Below are 23,944 nucleotides of genomic sequence, written 5' to 3' on the forward strand. Positions count from 1 at the left end.
CTCTCTTCCCTTACATTCCCCTTGTCTCCCTTCTCTTTCCCCCCTCCCCTCATCTTGCCAATGTAGCCGTGCTCCCTTCCTCCTTTCAATTCCCCTCCCCTCCATTCCATCAATTCGATTTTTTCCCCACCTTCTCGCAACCATGACTACTTTTTTAAATTTATTTTCTCCCTAGTCTCTTACAATTGTGGCCGCTTTCTTTTAATTTATTGTAAGGCATGGTCAAGAAACTTTGCAAATACCTTTTCCATGCTTAAATCCTAAATCCTAAACTCTATACCATATACCCTTGGCCCTATAACCTAAACTCTATACCCTAAACCCTAAGCCCTATACCCTAAACTTGAATCCCTATATATTAAACCCTAAAAATTAATGTGTACACAACCATGAAAAGTATATATGATGGGCACAATACTTTACATGGCCTTAAAATGGGTGAGATTAAGGATAGTGCAAAGTATCGTGCATGATGAGTGGTTAGAATCAAGGTAAAATGCATGCCCAACCATGAAAATGATATCCTTTGGGCATGGTACTTTGTACAAGCCTTATAGTGGAGATAATATTAATACATGTACAACTTGTATCGTACCCATCAAAGACACACACACTCGATGCACGTTTTTTACCCCCATATGAGAAAAAACGTGTGCCTAGCCATATAAATGATATCCAATGGGCACACTACTTTGCACCGGCCTTAAAGTGGGTGAGATTAATATCTATGCAAAGTATCATGCTCGTTGAATATATGCATATATGAATGGTGCATCCCAATGCGTGTTTGTTATCACTCATATATGATGTGCTACGAGAAACAAGAAGAAATGTGTGCCCAACCATGCAAATGAGATCTGATGGGCATGATATTTTTATACAGGCCTTCAATTTGATAATATTGAGGACTATGAACAATACCATGCCCATCAGAGACATGCACATATGAATGATGCACCCTAATGTGTAGTTTTTGACCCTCATGCATGACGAGTGGTGATAAACAATGAAAATTAAGTTAACCAACCTGATACGTTGCATGGGCATAAACAATGAAAATTAAGTTAACCAACCTGATACGTTGCAAGTGATATTTGATGGACATGATACGTTGCATGGGCCTTCAAGTGGGTGATATTAAGGCTCGTTCAAAGTAACATACCCTTAGAAGATATACACATTAGAATGATGCACCTCGATGCATGTTTTTTATTCCTCATGCATTACACATGGTGAGAAACAAGGACAAATGCATCCCAAGCCATGAAAATGATATCCAAGGGCCACAATATTTTTCATAAGCCTTGAATTGGGTGAGATTAAGGCCTATGCAAATAATTGTATCCATCAAGACATTAGAATGATGGACCCGGATGCATATTTTTAATCCCTTGTGCATGACTTGTGGTGAGGAACAAGGAAATTATCATACAATGGGGTGCCTATGTGTCATATGGGGGAAGTCTAAGCATTTCTCGGAGTGCTGCAATGCCGGAGCTCCACCAACACTACAAGTCCTCCAACCCAACCATAGCCACCCATCCTAGCATTATCTAGATCTTGCAAACGTGCCATATTCACACTTAGAAGGGCCTGCAGAGGTAGCTCCTTTGATGCAATTGCCTGCAATTACCAGTGAGAAATATGATTGATGTATTAGAAAATTGCACAACATTCACATGCAAAACACTTATAGAAGGGAATGGAAGGAATGGGTTGGGCAGAATAGTGAGCATAGATGATAATATTTGTGACACATGACAAGTTTCATCAAATGACAAGATGGCAATTGCAAAATTGTGTGTGCCTATCTTGGGCAAGTCTTTAATAGGTGTAGACAATCTAGGATTTCTCTTAACTCAGCAAAATGTGTTTCCTATGTATGGGTTGGTGCGCTACTTGGCCACACCATCTCCCAAGAAGGAATTCAAAGCACAATAAAAGCTATTGAAAAAACACGGATTTCTCTTAACTCGTCAAAATGTGTTTCTTATGTGCGGGTTGGTGCACTACTTGGCCACACCATCTGCCAAGAAGGAATTCAGACCGAGCTAAGCACAATCAAAGCTATTGAAAAAATGTTCGAGCTAGAGAAAGGATGCTGAGTTCTAGTGGTCTAAGCAATTGCCAACAACATTCAATGAACTAAAGAAATGAGCAATTGAGACACTGATTCTTTGACAATCTCAATGGGATATTATTTTTCATCCTCATATTGATGCTTAATATATGATATTATATTGGCACAACTAGGTGGGAAATTGGGTTATCACATATATTATGCAAGTCAGTTAAGGATGCCACCCCAAGTGCAACTACAGTACTATCGAGCGTGAGGCTCTTGGCATGGTTCAGAGTGTCTAAAATTTTGACAATATTTGCTTGGCGACCCGTTGATCTTCTATGTCGATCACCAAGCATTACTTTACTAGATCAACAAATGGATGCTCTTGCTTTAGGAATTCATTTCTAAAATTATTCATAAACATGGTAAATCTCATGTGGGAGCTGATTGTTTATCGCGGCGGTTACCTATTTCAGATGAGCAGCACCGAGTTGTCACTGAGTTGTCATTTAGCTACCTGATGCAGGTCTATTTGGAGTGGATTTCTCTGAAATTGAATATGATGAAGTTCTTCAATTTTCATTGGAGGGAGCTAAAAAATGTGCATAGATTAACATTGGTTGTTGGCTTTAACAGCTTAGAAGTCATGGACACAGATGAAGATAAGTTGAGGCAAAATGCTCAACCTATAGGCAACCTGAGTTCCTATGGTGACTTGTGTGAGCCTTAATCTCACCCAATTTAAGTCTTGTGCAAAGTAGTATGCCCACTAGATATTATTTTCATGGTTAGGCACTCAGCTTTCCTTGTCTCTCACCATGCATCATGCATGATGGATTAAAAAAATGCATCGGGGTGCATCATTCAAGCATGCATGCCTCTTATGATGAAGTACTTTGCATGGGCCTCAATATCATCCAATTTTAGTTTGTGCAAAGTACCATGCCCATCAAATACCATGCAAAAGGATGCAATTTTCCTTATTTCTCAACACGCATCATGCATGAGGGTCAAAAAACGCGTGTGTCTATGATGGATAAGGTACTTTGAAAAAGCATTAATCTCACATAATTTAAGGCCACTACAAAGTATCATGACCATCAGATATCATTTGAATGGTCGGGAATGCAATTTTCATTGCTTCTCACCATGCATTATGCATGAGGGGCAAGAATGTGCATGTCTCTGATGGGAAAGACACTTTTCACAAGCCTTAACATGATCCACTTAACATTCCATACAAAGTATCGTGCCTATTGGATATCATTTACATGGTCAGCGATGCACTTTTCCTTGTTTCTCACCACATGTCATCTTAGAAAACATGTATCAGGATGCATAATTAATACATGCATGTCTATTATGGGTACAATACTTTTCACTAGCTTAATCTCACCCAATTTAAGAATTGTGCAAAGTACTATGTCCATCAAATATTTTTCAAATGGTTGGGCATGCAATTTTCCTTGCTTCTCACCATGTAGTGTCATGCATGAGGGTGAAAAAGCATGCACTGGAGTGTGTCATTCAAATATGCATGTCTTTAATGGGAAATCTCACCATTCAAGGGTCCAAATCTATCTCCATCCTTGATCTCTCTACTATCAAGGGCCCTCTGCTACTTGTATCCATTCACATCAGCTATCCATTCTCGGTTCTGAGATCATTCTAGATGTTTGTCAATCCATATTCGACCAATTTCTTTTGCCTTGTTGCAAGTGTTTTTCTGACCTAGCCATATACGTTTGGCATCTTTTTGAACATGCATCAAACATTGATCAAGCTTGAAGAATCTTGAAGGTGGCCTGGTAACACTCCTCTATCAAGACACCAATCATCAACAGGTTTTCAAATTCTTTAAGTCGTCTTCAGCCACTCAAATATAGTAGTAAGCTAGACTAAGCAATTGATGTACCTCATTTCTTGTCAACATGAACTCTTGCTCTCAGTAATTGTGCTCTCGGTTCTAAGGAGCATAAGTTCAATCCACTCAATTCACCACGCGATCATTTCCTAGCAGGTTCACCAAATGTTGATGGTCTTTTTCCCTCACCCCTCATAGACCCATGTACCTAGTGCTCGGAAAACACAATGCTAGTGCTTGGTGAAGATGCTCTCTCTTGCACTCATAGGGTTGCAAGATACTTGGCACATGTCAAGAGGAACTAACGAGGGTTTCAAGGTACTTGGCACATGTCAAGAGGAACTAACGAGGGGCTTGGTGCTACGTGGGCGAGACCATATGGAGATGGGTGAAAGAGCATTTAAAAAATCATAAGCAAAGCACCATAAAATGAATACAAACCAAGCACAACTCTCTGTATATTAAGTAAAGGGCTCTCAACTTGTTAAAATAGTCGCATCAGCAAAACAGTGCTTATGCAACAACCAATACATGTGCTTGCCTCAACTCGAGATTCAATCTAATAGAGCAACATGACTCACCACTTTACAAACTATTGAGTAACAAAGTAAGTCCATTCTACTTTGGACTCATGACTTAAATAGCCTAAAACCTTCTACTTAACTTGGCGGTTTGGTGAACCGACTTCCTAAAATCTTATTGGAATCTACTACAACCATAGGCATAGATTGGAATGCCTACTCAACCTTTTGCTCCATCTAGTTGCTCATCTCTTAGTCCTTGGTGAAACAACCCATGTGCTCGGTCATCGAGAACTCAAGTTGCGTATAGGTTGATGCGGAGTGAATATTGATTCGGAAGCAAGTTGTCGGACTAGAGTCTATCTTGCATATAGATTTGATTGAGTCTGAGGTCTTTTGTGTTTGATTCCATGATGTTGGATATCTTGGCACATTGGGTGCCATGAAACTTTTCCAACAATTATGGTGGTACTCGATGGAGGCAAGAGACCGTACCAAAGATGGTGGGCAGGAAGCAAGCACCTAGAGGCATTGCATGGCAAGAAGCCCTAGCGAAAAGTTGGGCAATATAGCAAGGTTGACATGATGGTAGAGAATAGCCTTGCCCATGGAACATGACACGTTGTCAGGAGGAGGGGCATTCCCCTAATTGGACACCCCTCAAGGCCACATGCGACTTGAGGAGGATTGTTGGAGCATGGACAAAATTCCAAGCTATATGTGGATGACAAATGGGCAAGCCTAAAAGATAATAGTCCCATATGCAAAGGGAAAACGCATTGAGGAAGCCATATAAGGCTTGAAGAGACAAAACTCCCATATTTATAGATCCATTTTAGAGGAATGGACACTTCCATGGTTGGCTAGGTTGTGGGATGGGATCCCACATGTAGCCAAAATGACAAGTATCATTAAGTGATTGGTCATTTCATTATGCATATAACATATAGTATGCTTGTTTTCACTCTTAGATACCTTTTTATCTTCCAAATTGCTATTAAGCTTAGATCCAAATCCACCAAGGCACAATCAAGGTTTGGGGGAGAAAACAAGGAATCAAGGAACATAAAGAGGCACCGTGTTTCCCCTAAAGAAGGGGGATTTTGCAAAACACGTTTCTTGTAGTCTGGCAAATTCACACTACCAAAACAAGAAAAAAGCTAAGCGAATCAGCTAGCCATGGCCATCTCAGCATTCGCCTAGTAGCTGAACAACTGATGCTCTCATGAAGACAAGACATAGAGTCCTCTAACACAAACATAAAAAATCTAGCTGAACCTTGTGAGGTCTTATCTTCATCCTTTAAGCTTGTTTCACCTTCATAGATGCTGCTTCTTGGCATCTCTTCTCAACATCCTTGGAATGCCAAGTTGCATCATCATAATAAAGGTTACAAGGCAATTGATCCTCCTTATTAGCCTCAATGTTTTCCATGCATACATCAACATACATGGCTCATGGGGCATGGGGCCATTTGACTCTAGAATATGCATGTCCTTAGGTGTTGTGACAAGGATTGGGTCTAATAACCCCCTTCATTGTCTCATTAGGGTTAGTTTGTAGGGATAAGGATCAGGTTTAATGCCCCCTCTATTTTCTCATTGGATCTAGTTGTGTGCCCATCTATTCAAAGGTCTATGTGTCCTTTAGCTAGCCCATAGATTATCAACAACTTTCAAGCTTCCCAATTGCAACACTGGGTGTACAATATATTGTCTCTTTACTATTATATGGCATTTGTATAAGTTCTTATTGCAATTACCATGCAAAAATATACCAATTTTAAGAAGTCACTCAACAAACCCATGTGTCCTTTGAATTGAGTAGGTTGTCAGTGATTCAAAGGTATCACTAACACAAATTGGGCTATACTTGACATATTGCTTTATGTATAGGAAAAAAGTAATGAAGATCTTAATTAATTTGAAACTCATTAGTAGATGAGATTTTTCAAGCAAAATTGACCATATAAACACAGAGTCTTAGAATCTTATTTTTAATATGGATTGGTCAATGATTTTGTGGCCTTTTTATAAAGGGTAGATGCAAACAGCTGCAAATGACTAGTCAAATCCCGCATTTGATCATGACTTTCTATTGGAGATTTCCTTGCTACATCAACACAAGTCGCATATAGTATCAAATAAAGAACCCAAATGTAATCAACAGTCATTTCGAATTTGTTTACTAAGTAATAGACAATTTCTAGGGACACATACACAAAATGATTTCCTTCAAGTACATCCAAAAGATACCATAATATAAGAAGTCATGGTTATTGAATGGAAGAAAGTTTCATGATAATGGATCTCCAATAGAACCAAATAGAAGGGACTCTATTTGATCTAATAAATCCAAACATAAGGGACTCTATTTAATCAAATTATTTATTTCCTTTCTTTGATTTTTTCCCCTTATTTCCTAAAGGCCAAGCATTCATTGGCCCACAAAGCGCTTCCTTGGATTTGCTTGATATTCTAAAGGACAAGTCCCACTCACTAGACAATGTGAAATGAGATGGTACATGTTTAAATAAGGGATGGTGGGGCCAATCTTTCAATTTTCACCTCCAAATCAATGCAAGGAAAAAAAACATTTGCTATATTATTTTTTATATTTATAAATCCTTCATTGGTTGGATCGAGTCAAGCTCTAGCTTAATCATTATTCGAGGGGGACACTCTACGCACTCAAGTTTTTTTTAAAATTTAAAATGCCGAATTTATTATAATAAGAGGCTCAAGTTAGAAAAACTAACATCTTGCTTTTTTAAAGCATTAGAAAATGAGAACGTATGAAGCTGCCTTTGCTTAAAATCTCCTTGGTATTGCTTCGGTATAACTTTATTTTGATATTCTTAAGGACGATCAAGTTCCAACTAATAATGATAAGATACCCATTAAGCCATCGCTTCTAGGAATATCCAAATCACCAATGACCTTATTTCGTCAAAAAAATCTAAAACAAACTAATAATAATGGTGCTTAGCACTTAGAGTGTGGTCACATGGGCTTAGTTTGGTTATCATGTCAATGAACTGATGCCTCGCCTTTGTAAGAGTTGAGAGGTGCTCTGGCAACATCCTCGATAGCCTCTTTGTCTGTTGTGCCATAAGTCTAAGTGAAAAGGTAAGTTTAACATACACTGCAAGTTTTCAGTTAGAGATGTCTCAAACTCCACCCATTTTGTGAGAGTCTACAACAGATTTGAGTGTCTATAGCTTCTCAAATTTTGAGCGAGGTCTCTATAGCCTCCAAATGGAGGGATTGGAAGCGAGTACTTAGCACCTCCATTGATAGTTAGAACAAAGGGGGGGATAGTAGGGACACTTGCATTGACCGCTGCATTGCGAGTAGAGATCTCCAAATCACCAAACAAGATCTATGAGGGCGATAGTGGAGGCTCAACCTAGGCAAGTTTGAAAATGAGGGTAAGGGGGGTATTACAAGCATCCAGACCCCACATCCAAGATGCTTGCCCCACCAAAGGCAACCCTTTCACAAACGGGCCACTCCTTTTCTCCCTCATTCTAGGCGACCTCTTCATCTTGCCCAATCGTCACCCAATCAAATCTTGTTCCTTGCAATCGTGGCCATGTCAGAGGTTTGCAAGTAGAGGTTTTGGAAGCTCGAATGTCGAGCATTAGAGGCCACCTCTTACGAAGAGGCCCTGCATCATGGGCAGGACGACCCGCCCCTCATCAGTATTGGTATTGTGGTACTTACTAGATGCCTTGAAAGCATGAGATATGACACTCGACACTAGTGCCTAATGGGCTCAAAGATTGAGAAGTTCTAGCTCACTATTGATGAGAAGAGAACCGACAAACCAAATGCTTTGAAAGCATGAGATGTGAGACTAATGATTGAGAAGAGAAGTGACAGAAGCATTTTCAACTTAAAGCACTTCCTTTTCAACTGATGCTCCTCCCACTTGGGCCTTCCTCTCATCTTCTTCTTCATCATCTTCTTCTTCTTATTGTTGTGCAACTCAACCGGGATTGACCTCAGGGGCAGTGCTTCCTTCAGGCCCATTTTCGCTCTTGGCAACAGTCGATATGGGCTTGGAGGCTGGCTTGCCTCTCGATAGCTCTGCAATTGACGCACCCCTCCTCGTTGGGCTTCAGCCCATCGCCCTCGTCGACCAAGTTTCTCGTGTTGATTGGTCCCTCCTAGAATCCATTCCTGGCGAGCGTGGAGGTTCTCAAAGGGTACTCACCTTGCCAATTTGATTCGCGTATCATCTCTAGGATTTGTTTGTTGATTGATGTATCTTGGTAGGATACTTCTTGTTCTTTTGGTGGGTGTCTCTTTTGCCGATCAACGTGTTTCCCGCTTTTGAGTCGGTCTGCAAAACCATGTTGTGAAGTTTGTAGAGACATAAATATCTCATTACGGCAACGGAGAATGTGGTAGAGCTAGCCAGCGTAAAAGATGCGAAGACCGTGATGCTACGCTTTAGCTTAGCGTGGAGGAGTGATTGTAGGCTGTTGCCGCCAATTGAGTGTGTCTGAAAGCACATTTGTGTAGGTAAGTGCTCAGCATCTTTAAATAGAGCTGAAGAATGCGTAACCAGGATGATGGAGGCGTGCATTCGCATTTATAACTATCCCAGGGTAAGCTGAAGGTGTGGTGGTGATTAGGCACTTTCGACAGTGCAGAAGGAAGGTCGGAGGCGGCGGGAAGAGAGGTCACTTGGCAAAGGATTGTAAGTCTAAGGACAAGCGCAAATCTAAAGACAAGGACACAACTTCATCAAAAGAGGAAGACTCATCTTCTAACAAGTCTGGTGATCGGAGGGCGGCTCTTGCCTAGGAAAATCAGACCGTACCAGCTTTCTAGCAGTAAGGCCTCCCACGTGCCATAGCTAGAGAGGGCTCGTGGGTGGGAGAGCAGGCTGATTACAGCTCCTACAAATATGAAACCTGGCAGGTAAGGTAAGCTTTGGAGACAGATCTATGAACTAGATGTGTGTGCTCCAAGTTCATTGCTCGGGGTGTTCTAAAGCTCATCTTTCTTTACTTGAAATTCACTGCACACTGGTATGCGAAATCAAAGCCAAGTAGATCTCTTTGCTATTCGTGTTGGCATTGTGTTTCGAGGATCCAAGTTGGCAGGTGCTCTCTTCCATGATTGCATCTTCAGCTTTCTTCTTCAGAGTATTTGCACACTATGAGCTGCAGAGAGGGTGTTAGAATATATTGCATCTCATGTGTGGTGCGTGAGGGCTTCTATGTGGGTATGCCCGCCCAGAGAGAGGTATTTTCAAATAGTTCTTTTTTAGTGAGTTAGAAGGCCTGGTAGAGGCTATTTAGGGCCTGGTGTAGGCCACTGTATGGGCCAGCTACCAGGCTAGATGATGGCTAGATCAAGGCCAACCCAGGACTTGGACCAAGGCCGGGTCAACCGACTTGTTGACCTGGGCATGTCAACCTGACCAGATGTGGTCGGTTTAAGTCAGCCAGGTCACAAACCTGGTCGGTGGGTTTGTTGGCTGGGTTTTTGTAGAAAAGGGGCTAGGGTAAGATTAGAAAAAGAGGCTAGAAGAGTGGAAGGGAGAGAGAGGAAGGGAGAGGGGTGGGTTGGTTGGCTGGGTTTTTGTAGAAAAGGGGCTAGGGTATGATTAGAAAAAGAGGCTAGAAGAGTGGAAGGGAGAGAGAGGAAGGGAGAGGAGCAGGGAGATGGGGAAGGAGAGACAGGAAGAGGTTGGAAGAGGGAGAGATTTGGGGGGGAGAGAGAGTAGGCAGCAAGTAGGAGGAAGGAAGGTGGGAGAGTAGATAGATAGTTGTCACATAAAAGGGGAGTACAAAGGGTGGGAGGTCGACTTATATAGTCCCTCTCCACTATATCTCCTTTTTGTTTTCTCTAGGCCTAAGCATCCCCTATAAAAATTAGCCTAAACCTCACTAACTTGGCCCAACTTTGGCCTTCATTACAATCCATCCTCCCTCAAAAATAAAATTGCCCTCACAATTGCATAGGCAGCAAGGCCCCCTGCTATATAAAGGACATATTCCATCATGCATGCCACTTGGGTCAAAACGAAATCTGATATCTTCCCTTGCCTTGGGTGCTGAGGCCCCTCATCATCACAAAGCTCCATAATCACGTAAGTACCAGACATCCCCATGGTTTTTGTTATGCACACCCCATTGTGTTTTGCTGTCCATGTTTCTCCACATGGGAAGCATTGACTGCTTCCCCATATACCCCATATGGTACCTTCAATGAGTGCGCCAATGAGCTGTCTTTGCATTGCATCCCTGGTCATGCTGTCCTTACCAAATGTGTAGAGCCAAATAAATACAAATCAGGCCTGCTAGGATAAGCATGGTCCACTATGTTTCCTTGTCATTGGATATTCTTGACAACAAAAGAATCAAACACATTGTTTGAACCTGTTTTGGTAGAACAAGGAGAGGGCATTGGATGCAACAGGCAAATGCCAAAACCTGTTTTTTCAGCCCGTACAAAGCTTTATTCAGCTTGCAAACTTTATGTGCATTACCCGTAATTTCAAAGCTAGGAGGTTGCTTGACATAAACCTCTTCCAACAAGCCTCCATTGAGAAAGGCTGTTTTATGTCCAACTGATGAACATTCCAATCAAATGTGCAGCCATAGCAATAACTAATGTGATAGTGGTCATCCTGGAAGTTGAAACAAATGTTTCCTCATAATCTATGCCCTTCTTCTGAGCATAGCCTTTTGCAGCCGTGCCTTGTACTTGTCAATGGACCCATCTAGACTTCTTTGACTTTGAAAACCCATCTGGTACCTGCATAAGCTGATTCAATAGAAATGACACGCCCCTAGCACTCTTGAAATCTTTGATCTACAAGCAAACACAAGAACACACCAAACGTGAGGAATCTGAGCAGGCTACTCACCACCCAATTATGACATCTACGGGATGCGATCCCGAATCAGGAGATGTCCCCTCCGAGCCACGAGCTGAGCTATTGGCACAAACTCCCAACTAGATCCTAACCAGCCTGGTGCCCCCTACCACCAGGTGGCGCCTAGAGGCCTAGGATCTGCTGCTGGGCCTTGGGCTATGCTATGATGCAGGTGCGCATCCGTGACTCAATCTAGGATCAAACCTAGCATCTGGAAACAAGACTTGCTCCCATCAACACCCTGAGAACTAAGTCTGTGAGCCCCTTTTATAGACTCGGGCACAATGCGCCAAAAATAGCGAAGACCTCTAATTGGTTCGTACCCTTGCCACTCAACCCGAGAATGAAGCATGCCTAGTCCTAAGCCTCCCCAGGCTACCTGAGCTAGTCTTGTGTACCCCACTACGCGTCAGATACCAATCCGTGCACATGACAAGAAAGAGCAGTGCCTTGCTACACTACAAGTTCTGCTAGGCAAAGGAGCATCAAGCCTACTCTCCCTAAGAGTTTGGAGCAGCCAATTCAGAATAGTTTTGCCTGCGTGTATTTCTGTAATCTCTTGCCTGACAGCATCTTCCACTGCCTGTGGAGGCACTACATCGGCTGGTGGCTGAATCGAGGCATGTGGAACAGGAGGAGCTTGATATAAATGCTAATTTTCAGCAGGAATTTCATATGAGGAACCCAAAGCAATGGGTAGTAATCTCTCAAAAACATCATTTGATGTGGAAGAAGCTGGCACATTAAATTCAGCTTGTGTATGTGCTGAATTTTTTGAAAAGATTACATCTCTACTGACAAAAATCTTGCGTGTAGCAGGATTGTAGAGACAGTAACCTTTGCTCTCTGCACTATACCCAACAAATATGCATTTAAGTGCCTTATCTGATAGCTTATGTTGAAACTCAACAAGCACATGGGCATATGCAACACATCCAAAGACACAAAAATGTTCCATTGAAGGCTTTCTCCCATGCCAACTTCATAAGGAGTCTTTGTTTTCAAAGTCTTAGTGGGAGCCTAATTCAAATAGTTGGCACACATGAGACCCTCAAGCCAAAACCTGTGACGCAACTTTTTGCTTGTGAGCATGCATCTATCCATCTCCATAAGAGTTCTATTCTTCCGCTCAGCTTTGCCATTTTGTTGAGGGGTGAGCCTCATTATAAGCTGATGTATGAGGCCTTCCTCTTTCAAATAAGCCTCAAATTCATGAGACATATACTCCCCCCCTCTATCTATGCGTCGAATTTGTACCTTGAGTCCTGTTTCATTCTCAACCTTTGCCACAAAGTGTCTAAAATGCTTAAACATATCTGATTTTTTCTTTAAACCATAGACCCAAGTGTAGTTTGAGCAGTCATCAATAAATGTGACATAATAGAGATAACCACCTAATGCAGGAGTCCTCATGGGACCGCAGACATCATTATGAATGAGTGGTAGTGTCCCGGACAGCTCTTGGTGCATAGCATGTTTTTGAAGTATCATCAAGCTGCCATAACTCATATGCCTGTATCTGGCATTCCATAACTCCGCATTTTGCATAGCAACAGTGGGAGTAGAAATCGCAAGTGCATTATCTTGTCTTTTCTAAAAAACATCAAGCTGAAAAAGACCACGAAACAGTGTGCCAGATAGTCTCATAATCATCTTCTCTATCTTGGACTGCACACTTGTCACCTTCAAAGACAACCTGAAATCCTCTTTTATTGAGAGAGGACACTAAAACATTGGTCACTGCCTAGAATATGGCAATAATTCCAACACATGGGGATTATTTGGACTTGGATGATGCATTCTCTGTGCCGCAGAGCACCTTCTTGCAGGATGTCAGGCCATCTTTTGGCTCACATTTCATAGTTTCATCAATTCTAAGACCTTACAGAAGGACGGACTGATTGTCTAAAGGTTACCCACATTATATCCAAGAGTGGACATAATAATAATTGGCTCTGGCTCTTCATTATCTTTGCACTTAGGATTCATCCACCTTAGATTAGTTTAAGCACACCTTAGGTCTGAGGTACTCATGTTCTCTTTCATAGGGTGTCTTAAGTGACTCTTCACTAAGACTGTCCCTAAATCTACCAAGGGTACTACTGTCTGAAGGTAGGATATGTAAGCCTAGCCACATTATATCCGAGTGTGGAGATAACAATAATTGGCTGCCATTTCTTGGGTTTGATTGGAACCCTTGGTTGTGGCTCGAACAGTCTGCATGGGACTGCCATGGAGTGTGCCCCAAGGTTGGGGCTATCCATGGAGCCTAAGCTGTAGTGCCATGGGCAGCCCTGGCACATTCAGATGGTGGACGAAGCATGAACCATCTTGAAGGGTTTGTTCAAGACAAACAGCTAAGAGAGGATGAACCAGTGTATGTATTGTCTCTTTGTTTTATCAGCATTTTCAGTTATTTGCTTTCGGCTCTTTGGCTGTCCTAGAATTCTCAGAGGTTGAGAATTCAGTCCCGTGGATGGTCAGAGGGGGAAGCTTCATAACAGTGGCATTTGGTGCAGATTAGTGATGCAAATGATCAAGAATTGGATCCATGGATGTGCAGTTGCAGCGTGCTGGACATGATGGTGGAGTCAGTCGGGGATGGGGGAGCCACATGAAGATGAGAGGTTGCAGGTGACCGTGGAGGACTAGGGTTGAGCCTTGACTGGAGCTCAGCAAGAGCTTGGAACCACATGAAGATGAGAGCTCTAGGTGACCTTTTAGGACTAGGGTTCAGCCTTGAGTGCTGGATAATCATCTGTCACATTGAGGATGGCTTGATCATCCATGGAGTGCACATATTGGTCACTGCTATGGTGCCTAGGCCTCTGAAAAATGTGAGCAGGGAAGTGACTTTGTCTGGCAGTGCAATATCAGTGGACACTATGATGCTTCGGATCCGGCTGGAGTTCAAGAACTTTGCAGAGCTCTACCTGGCACGGGATGTGGGTGCTTGGACCAGTGTTCGAGGATGCCTTTGACTTGTTCCCGCACGACCTACCGGAGCATTCATTGTATACGTGCTTTGGCTTTATGCATTTTTGCCTGGTGGATCTCTCTCACAGTTCCGCATTCTAAACCATGTCCTATAATCTATGCCTCTACTGTTTGGAACTTTCCTCAGCTTTGTGTTTCAGATCTTGGACGTAGCCTCTAAGGCTAGTTGTTGAAGCAAACTCTAAGGTAGGGTTGGGTTGTCTTCCGTGAGGGTTGGTTTGTAGGAGATGGTTGGGTTGCAGTGATTAATGCCTCAGAAGCTCTGATTTGGATTGCAATTTTATCATTTTGTTCTTCACTTTCTGTTCTTGGCAATGAGTTGTGTGGGAAGGAAAGTCTGGATGCAAAAACAGCAACATGTGTGCTTAAGGAATGGTGGTGACTATCTCAGCTCACCTAATGCACAGGTCAAGTGCAACTGATTTCATAGGGTCCAATGTAAATTATTTAATTTCAGCGCATAACATGTAACATCTCAGGGTGATTATGCATGCACTCATTTTCTGTTAGGATTCTCTGTTGTCGATGTCTTTCATTTGCAGTAGCCCTTATATTTATGTAAATGCTCAAAATTTGTCCTGCTTATTGCAATCTCTGGTCAAGGCAAAACTTCTGCTTTCATACATTTTAGAAACCATGTTCCTATTGCAAGTTTATCCCACTGATGGATGCTTCAGCGTTGTACAGGTGACTGCAGAGGAGCTAGAACACATTTTGACAGAGGTCAACTCCCACACATTGCCAGCTTTTGGTGAGTTTAATGCTGTTCGCACTCTAGCAGGTGGTAGTGTAGCAAACACAATCAGGGGTCTAGCTGGAGGTTTCCAAATTCCTTGTGCTATTGTTGGGACAAGGGGTGATGATGAACAAGGTCAGATGTTCAGTGAGAACATGAAATCATCAGGGGTGCAGCTCAGCCATTTACGAGTAAAAAAAGGGCCTACTGGTCAGGTTTGTCAATATCTAAAGAAGGTTAAGACATATTTTACTGCAATTTAGCAAGTTTTTATGGTTTGAATACTAGTTACTGACAGAATTCGATAAGCGGTTGTGGATTTTATTTGGAGATGATTTGTTTCTTCTTGTTTCAAATATTATCTCTTGTTTCATAAATTAGTTATTCTTGAGGTTCTGGTATTTTTAGAAAACTTTCAGCTTATATCATAACCTATTGTTGCAGTTACTCTTGCAGAACGTATAATCTGTAAGCATATGAAATCGTTTTTTAAATACAACGTTGTTTATTTGATTGCAGTTTGACAAATTATGAGTTAGTGCTTGGTGTCTGTTTTTACTGAAGTGTAGTGCCACTCTCTTGTTAATTGCTTGTGAATAGCATTAGCCTTTTGATTGTTTTATGTCACTGCCTTTTGGATCCCTCCAAGTTTGTTGCATAGGAGTATACCTGGTGAAAGTTGCATCTTTTGGGGCCTCCAAGTTTGTTTCATAGGAGTCCACCTGGTAAAACATGAAGTGCAACTCTTCAAAAATCATATGATTATGAAAGACACGACAGAGTTACATGTTTTACTTTGAGGGGGCCTTGATCCTTTCTAAGTGGTTATACTTTGAAGTGAGCTTTCTGATTGCTTGATATGATGAATATGTGTTACAGTGTGCATGTCTTGTGGATGCTGAAGGGAATCGTACGATGCGGCCTTGTTTGTCAGATGCCGTCAGGCTCCAAGTATTTTCCTTACCTTTATTATTTGATACAATCCTTGCAGCTTGAAATTGTTGTTCAATGATGCACTCATGGGGGATGGTCGTCTTAGAATTTGAGATCCTTGACATGACTCTGTTGTGGCATCATAATCACCATGAACGCGTGCAACAGCTGATCAAGGTGTCTGATTACAGGCAAATGAACTCAATCAGGATGATTTCTGTGGCGCCCAGGTTTGCTCTTGTAATTGAGCTTATTTTTTGCCTTTGAATAAGTTTGAAATAACTACCTCCCTTTGCAGGTTGCAATCTGTTCTGAGGATGTTTAGTATTTTTATGACAGTGGATTGTACTTAATGGCTATGGTTTCTATGGGGAAGAGTTAGTGGAGAGAGCTGTGGATCTTGCCAAGAAGGAAGGTGCCCGAGTGTCCATGGATCTCTCCAGCTTCGAGGTCTCATCTACCTATTGGAATGAACTTGCCATTGTTAGTTAATTCATATTGTTGGTGCACCTTGAACTTGCATGCTTTATTTATACTCGTTTGCATGATGAATGATTTCCCACCCCCTTCTCTCCTTTGCATGGCATGGAGACTGGTGAGTTTTTGTAGCGAGATTAGTGCTGTTTATAATGGTGAGAGAAGATAATGTTGTGTAGATGAATGTGAGGACATGTCTTGGAGAGTGCGTGTTAGGAATAATTTAATCAATCCGGTCTCGAGACCTAACAGTATGGTAAAGTCTTGACCATAGCGATTGTGAGAAATACTTGATACTATCAGGATGGGTCCCTGTTTTACATGCTCACCTTGTATGATAGGGGTGTTAGAGCACTAACAATTAAGTGCAGAAGGGGGCCTGACCCAGTCACATGACAAGATAGATAGTCTTCCTGACACTTTCCCGTAGTTTGTGTCTAAAGAAGAGTGTCTGCAACCCCACTGTCCTGTAGAATATTATTCTCCAAGATTTGTTATCCATTGTAAGCTGTCTCACCCACTAGTGATTATAAGTGCAGGAGGGGCCCTGACCCGGTCTCATGACAAGATAGATACTTCCTGATACTTTCACCATAGTTTGTGTCTAAGGAAGAGTGTCTGCCAACCCCCCTGTCCTGTAGAATATGATTCTCCAAGATTTGTTATCCATTGTGAGCTGCCTCACCCACTCTAATACAGCTCAAAAATCACATGGAGGCTACACCTCTTCTTGCCTGGGACTATACCGCAGTCCTTCCATGTTCTACCATCACTTTCACAAAAGATGCAATAGTTGATACCAGTATTTGTACCTTGTCTGCTCTTTTTGACACTCTAGTATATTGAAGGTCAGACTCTAGAAGTGGCAACCGACCCCGTTGCTTGTAACCGTTTTATTTTGTCTCAACATTACTCATCACTCCATCTCTGCACCTTCTACTCCACCAAAGGCAATGCTGCAGAGCCTCTTATAAAATCCGCAGCATGCATAATCCTTTGTTATTACTGAGTGGTTGCATATTTTCACACCTTTCCAATGTTCGTGCTGCCAAGGGATGGACTGATACACTCGATGATTATCTCTGATATAGGGCTGAAATAGGGATATACATGGTTGTTTCCTATCATATATCCATCTGTTGCTACAATAGGCATCTTTCAGATAGTCTAGACCACTCATTTCAGTCAGGGGATTTCGAGTTTCAATTTTAAGAAACTTACTATTGATTTGCGAGTCATGCAGTCACGTTTGATTTTGTCTGCAGACTTTTGTACTGGGATGATGGAAAATGTATGGATAGTATTCTTTATATAAAAAATTTTATCATCTGAACATCATGGCAGCATAGATTGACATAAAGCTCGTCTTGTTGCAAAAGGGTATGCCCAACAACAAGGCATTGACTTTGAGGAGACCTTTAGGATTACTACTATCAGATGTGTCATTGCCATTGCAGCCCATTACCATTGGCAAGTGCACCGGCTTGACATCAAGACTGCCTTTCTTCACGGGGATCTGCAGGAAGAAGTTTATGTGACACAACCTCCTGGCTTTGAGGTTTTTGGCTATGAAAACAAGGTATGCCAGCTGAAAAAAGCCCTTTATGGTTTGAAGCAGGCACCCAGGGCATGGTATGCCAAAATTCATGCACACTTACTTGTGATATTCTTGTGTGCTATAGGGAGACTTGTACGTTTGAATACCGGCCTTAAATTTCAAACAGGCTATACAGAGTAGTAAGGATGGGTGTTGCATGTTGGAGCTGCTTCTACTTGCTTTGTACAGTCCAAGTAGTGCTTATGGACATTGATGGATACAAGGCTTTAGAGTCAAGCAAGTTCAAGCAGCTGTCAAGCTAGTTTTTTTCATATCAGTAAATTTTCCTTTGTTCTTGATGATTATAGTAGAGATTTCCTTAATTGAATGCTTGCAAATTCCTTAGCATGTCCATCCTAATCTGATTATGATTGAGGATGACACTTGTACCTTGTTGCAAATCAATTGAAGGACCTCAAGGTAAAATGTGTCCTTACTAGATTATGGCCAAACTCATTCTGGCTTGGCAGCTTCCCAAGGTTCTCATAGCTCGTCATTTTCCCATCATTGCTCCTCTATGGTCAAATGATTCAAGTTCTCAATAAAAGATGTTTTTTGAGCTTTCTTTGGGACCAATAGCCCTTGCGATGGATGTTAATCTGCTTCCTCAAACCTAATATGTAATTTGACTTGACAAGTGTAAAGAGGTAAGTTGATTATGACTCATCTGTTGTTACAAAAATTGAAATCAAACATCACAAATTCAAGATTTATCAAAACCAGAGAAACCAAGAACAAGGAAATAAGTGGGGGGGAGAGAGAGAGAGCAACATTGCATAGGGTTCAATCTGCCCCCCCTAGATGGTGGCTCTTACTTCCCATCTAGATTATTTATAATTGTAGTTCCAAAAAGCAAAGAGCCAATAATAGTACATCCAAAAGCATCCCTTGTCCATAATTAGAGGGGTTGCTCAACATAGCTCCACGAGCTCAAAATATTACAAGGCTTAATATGCCCTCATCGACAATTAATAAAATAAATTAGCCCACGGCTTAAAATTCATTACTCTACAATATTGCCCATGGTCTTTGACAACCATTAGATACTCCGATCAATCCAAATCACCTTTACCATCTCCGTTCCTCGTTATCCAACTCATCATCTATACTCAAGTCGCCAATTGTGTTAGTTGTTACAATCAATTGATGAATCATCACACCAACTAATCCCAACACAATTGTACGCTTGATATACAGACATCAAAATACACACCTTGCGACCAATTGCAATTACACCAATAACACTAGCGACATTAGTATTAACATGGAATCACCCACAATACTAACCATCTAGCGTGGCAAAAACACAAGTAGTTAGGCATCCCCAACTAAACCCCACAAAGCATCCACTAGGACCCCCATCGCGTCCGGTGCACTCCTATGGAATACTTTGCTACAGTCACACTTAACTAAAATAAAATAATTTCCATAGCAAGAAACATCTGTGGGAGGGGAGAGGTTGAGCATTTCCATGTATCACTGCTTTAAAACAGATTTAACATACTGAAAAACCATAGCTGTGTTAGAGTTGTTAACAGTTTGCTGATGCACCTAGCATGAATGCACTAGAAGGCATCGACAAAGGTCTCTCAATACTTCTCTGTAAGGTCTGCTTCAATTGCTGTATTTCTTCTCTCCAAGGAAACCTTATTGGGAAATATATTTTAGATCCATTTGTATGGAAAGGGTGCTATATGTTCATGATAGGCTAAAATGGCAGATTCAGAGCATGAGCCCAGAGGCATGTGGACAGACTCTTTTGTTGTGGCTGAGAATCTTGAAATAGACATGCTTCTCTCTTGAGAGCATAGACTATACCTGTTTTTATTTCAAATTCTACAATATCGAAGGATGAGGTGGAGCTCATTTTTCTTAGTGGTCATTTCTTGATCTTCAGGAGACGATGATGTTTATCAACCCCTCCCTTATCTCCAGGATGGTCTCCATGAGAAAGCAAGAAGAATATATTACTCATATGTCGTCGCTAAGCACATGGTTCGGAATCCTTCTGGGTGGACCATCGTGTTTTCCAAATTTCTGTAGGTTGCTGACTGAAAAAGTTTTCGTCTGGACAGGTGATCCGAAATTTCCGGTCGCGCCTGATGAAGTTACTGGAATCTGGGAAGATAGATCTCTGTTTTGCCAATGAAGATGAAGCAAGGGAGTTGATGAGGTGAGATCAGTCTTTTAATGTCATTGGATTGATTCTAGCTCTTTTCCAATATCTTGTTGGCTATAATTGGTTTTGAAACATATGTAGACATGTTTTAAAATTTTGATTATAATATTAGTGAATCTGCTGATAATGGAAAAATGCTTGTATCAGGGGAGAAAAGCAGAGTGATCCAGAATCAGGACTCGCTTTTCTAGCCAAATACTGTACTTGGGCAGTGGTGATGCTTGGCTCCAAGGGTTGCATAGCTTGCCATGGAAATGAGGTTTGCTTTTCAGATACTTAATGTTTAAAGACTATGCTGTCAGGATGTTATCTTTGTTTTACGTTCCGAACATGCGCTCCTCTATAATCTGTTGTGCATATTAGGGCGGAAGCTCATCGTTTTAGATGCTCTTATTTCACTGATGTTTTTTTAGTATGGCATCGTTCTTGTCCGCAGATTGTAAGAGTTTCAGCAGTTAATGTCACAGAGGTTGTAGACACAACAGGTGCAGGGGACCTGTTTGCAAGTGGGTTCCTCTACGGTATGATGAATCATTTACCACTTGAAGATTGCTGCAAGATAGGATGCTGTTCTGGAGCCGCAGTAGTACGTGCCCTTGGTGGAGAGTTGACTAAGGAAAACATAGGCTGGATGCATCAACAATTAGAATTGAGAAATCTGCCCTCTAATGGGTGTATACGGGCCTCAGATCCATGCTCTTTGTAGCTGCTCCACAAAAACACAATCACTTCAAGTGGGCCAGTGGGCTCTTTTCTGTTACAGCAATTGGATTAAACCATTGACATGATACAATTTATATCACTAGCAGTCACACAAATTGAGTGACCTATATTAATTCATTTTGACCGGCTGATAGAGTCGTAATCTTTGGCAGTTGTGGCATCTTGTGAACAAACAACACTGGAATAAGAACCTGCTGAAAATGCACTTTCCACTCTTTCATAATGGAAATTAATATTTTGATTCTGGAATCTATTTTTCTTGCAGATGAGTACATGATTAATGAAAGTTGAAGAGCATGCTTTCTATATCTCTTGAGCTTCATGCAGGCCTGTGTGGTGGTATTCAATGCCCTTGAGACGCCGATTCATTGGTTTGACATGAAGCATGGGTGAATGTGTTAGTCTTATTAAGAAAGATCCCTTTGTATAGACATATTGTGCTTGCTTCTTCTGTGGGTAATTTGGTAGCTAGCTTCCCAACCTTTTTTACTATACGAAGCTTTTGTTCTTGCAATGCATTTTCCTTTCATTTTAGAGAAAGTTAATCTCGCAGTTATGTGTACACTTTTACTCTTGATCTTCTTGTGTTACTCCCTTATAGGCATTGTCATAGTATGGAGATACTTTATGTTGGGTTAATGGTTCTTGCTTCCTAATAGTGTAGGTGGGAATGTTTAATAAATTATGTGCATTGCATGGAGTTGATTTCTTGCTTTCAATTATGGTCTAACTTATCTTGGATTTTTTAGGAAACCGCTATTCAACATTCCTTTATCTTCTACTAATTGGTCAAGTCGTCGTTCACAATGGACAACTCAATGGTTCAAGAGGATAGAGGAAATTTTGGATAGATTCAATTCAATGCACAAACCTTGTGACAATTATCAACTCCAGAATCGTGCCAGTCAAGTCCATATAGATGACTAGGGAGGAATTCCCAAAATTGAGAATTAAATTGGGACTTACACCGAGTATGATTGGAAGATTCAGGACTAGATGGTTACAGCATGTTCCTAAATAGGTGTTTGATTACTACTACCAACTAAATTATTTGAGTGATTAGTTCCCGAAGTTGAAAAAGAATTAGGCATTTTGAAGAGCCTTAATTATCATCGTAAAATGGAGATAAACCACTTTAAACATGAGCTAGTAATAAAAGGAGAGAAATTGAAGAACTTGGATGGAATGATTACAAAGAAATGCAAGTGGGATGTACTATCTACCCAAAATTGGACTTGTCTACTAAAAATATGGGAAAATTATGACAGGGTCTACTTATGAATGTCTTTGTACTAGGTTTGAATTCATGAAAGATGGTGAGCTCTCACCAACCTATGAAAGGGAAGGAGGTTAATTGGGGTGTAAGGTAAAGTACTATATTACACAAGCAAAGAGGTTTATTAAGGTATTTATGAATCGTGGACAAAAAGAGTGTACATTAGCTCAAGTGTTTCATTTGATGTAGAGAAGTGAGCCCTTGGTAAACACCATGTATGTAAGCTACCTTATTTTAGCAAGCAACATAAAATGGATGCATTTATCAAGACAAGAGGCTACCTCATCGAGGTTAGAATCAAAGACTAAGAGAGATCACCTTTTCCGAGGTAAACAAGTAGGTTAGAAGCAGAACCCCATCACACAAGGATATTAAATTGAATCATTGCCAAGTTTGGCATGACCAAATTCACGACATTGTTACTATTGCTGAGACCACACAAGGAGTTTGTCAAGAACAAAGGTCTGAGAGATCATAAAAACAAAAGAAACAAGATGAGATGTAATAAGGAAATTCACAACATGCTATTATACTAAATGTTATATGAATGGTAGGGTCTAGAGAAAAAAGCAGTGCATGTGGAATCCATCAAAGTAAAAGTGAGGTTGAGAAATGATGCTCATTTTCCTATCTATAATTGTAAAATGGGAAGGGGGATAGCTCCCTTTGTCACAAACTCCACTAATGACCAATAACTCCACTAGACAATCATGATGACGAACTCCACTAAATGATTATGATGACCAATAACTTAGCCACTGTACCCTATACTAAGGATAACGTGTAGTTATTGTTAGGGTGGAGTTGTAACATGGGAAGGGGGATAGCTCTCCTTGTCACTAGTCCAAGCTCTAAACCTAGGTTGGTGAATGGAAGTCAAGGCTCGAGTACAATGAACCTAGGTAGTCTCATGTGACCAATCATTTATCTATTATATGTACACCTTATACTTCCCATATTTGAAATTTCTTCATTTCGTTTTAGATACATTGCCTTTTTATTACCAAAAATACCAGCTGTGAGGGGCATCTATTTGCTGCATATGTTGTCATTAGAAAGGAATCGGGAATTGCTTTATTAGAATCTCACATGAATACCCAATATTCATACATTTAGTCTTAAATTCCTTGGATCACCTTACAAAGTCCACTAAACCATCCAAGTTTCAATGTTGAAGGGATCCAAAAGGTTCATATCCCATAAATTCCATACTTGTTATCACTAATGATCATCTCTACCTTAAGGAGAAAGAAGAGGCCAGTGGTAAATGGGAATGTTGGTTTCTATCTCGTTTCTATTGAACAGTAAGGAGGATGAGTAGAGTCCACAATAATTATTTCCCTCAGTTCCTAAGGTAAATCTTCAAAATTATAGAAGATATGTTGATTTTTCTCCTATCACAGGTTGGGCTAGTGAGAAGGATCTAAGTCTTGAATTTCCTAGGGAAAGGGGACAATATGAAGGGGTTAACCCATAAGATGAATTTCCTAGGGAAAGGGGAAGACATGTGAAGAGGACCTCTGGGAAGGGGTTAACCACATAAGAAGAATTTCCTAACAAAAGGGTACCATGTGAAGGGTTAACCAATTTAGAAGAGTACATGCACTTCATAATATATGAAAATTTTATCTGAGAATTTGACTATTGTTTTCAATATAGTTGTCCAATGACTTAATCAC

The 23,944-nt window shown here is 41.0% G+C and overlaps 1 protein-coding gene across 1 annotated transcript; it reads left to right on the forward strand.

The window, feature by feature from the left end:
• Positions 1 to 8,234: 8,234 nt before the first annotated feature.
• Positions 8,235 to 21,242, forward strand: LOC147897361 (pfkB-like carbohydrate kinase family protein). Its single transcript, XM_087380356.1, has 8 exons — positions 8,235 to 8,660; positions 15,032 to 15,295; positions 15,960 to 16,031; positions 16,205 to 16,243; positions 16,353 to 16,463; positions 20,163 to 20,260; positions 20,414 to 20,525; positions 20,703 to 21,242. Exons 1-8 carry the CDS (start codon positions 8,508 to 8,510, stop codon positions 20,970 to 20,972), a joined length of 1,119 nt encoding a protein of 372 aa, XP_087236482.1. The 5' UTR covers positions 8,235 to 8,507; the 3' UTR covers positions 20,973 to 21,242.
• The last annotated feature ends 2,702 nt before the right edge of the window (positions 21,243 to 23,944 follow it).

This window comes from Dipteris shenzhenensis, chromosome 10, assembly GCF_047967505.1.
Source record: "Dipteris shenzhenensis isolate YYH24624 ecotype China chromosome 10, Dip_SZ_1.0, whole genome shotgun sequence".
NCBI lineage: Eukaryota > Viridiplantae > Streptophyta > Polypodiopsida > Gleicheniales > Dipteridaceae > Dipteris > Dipteris shenzhenensis.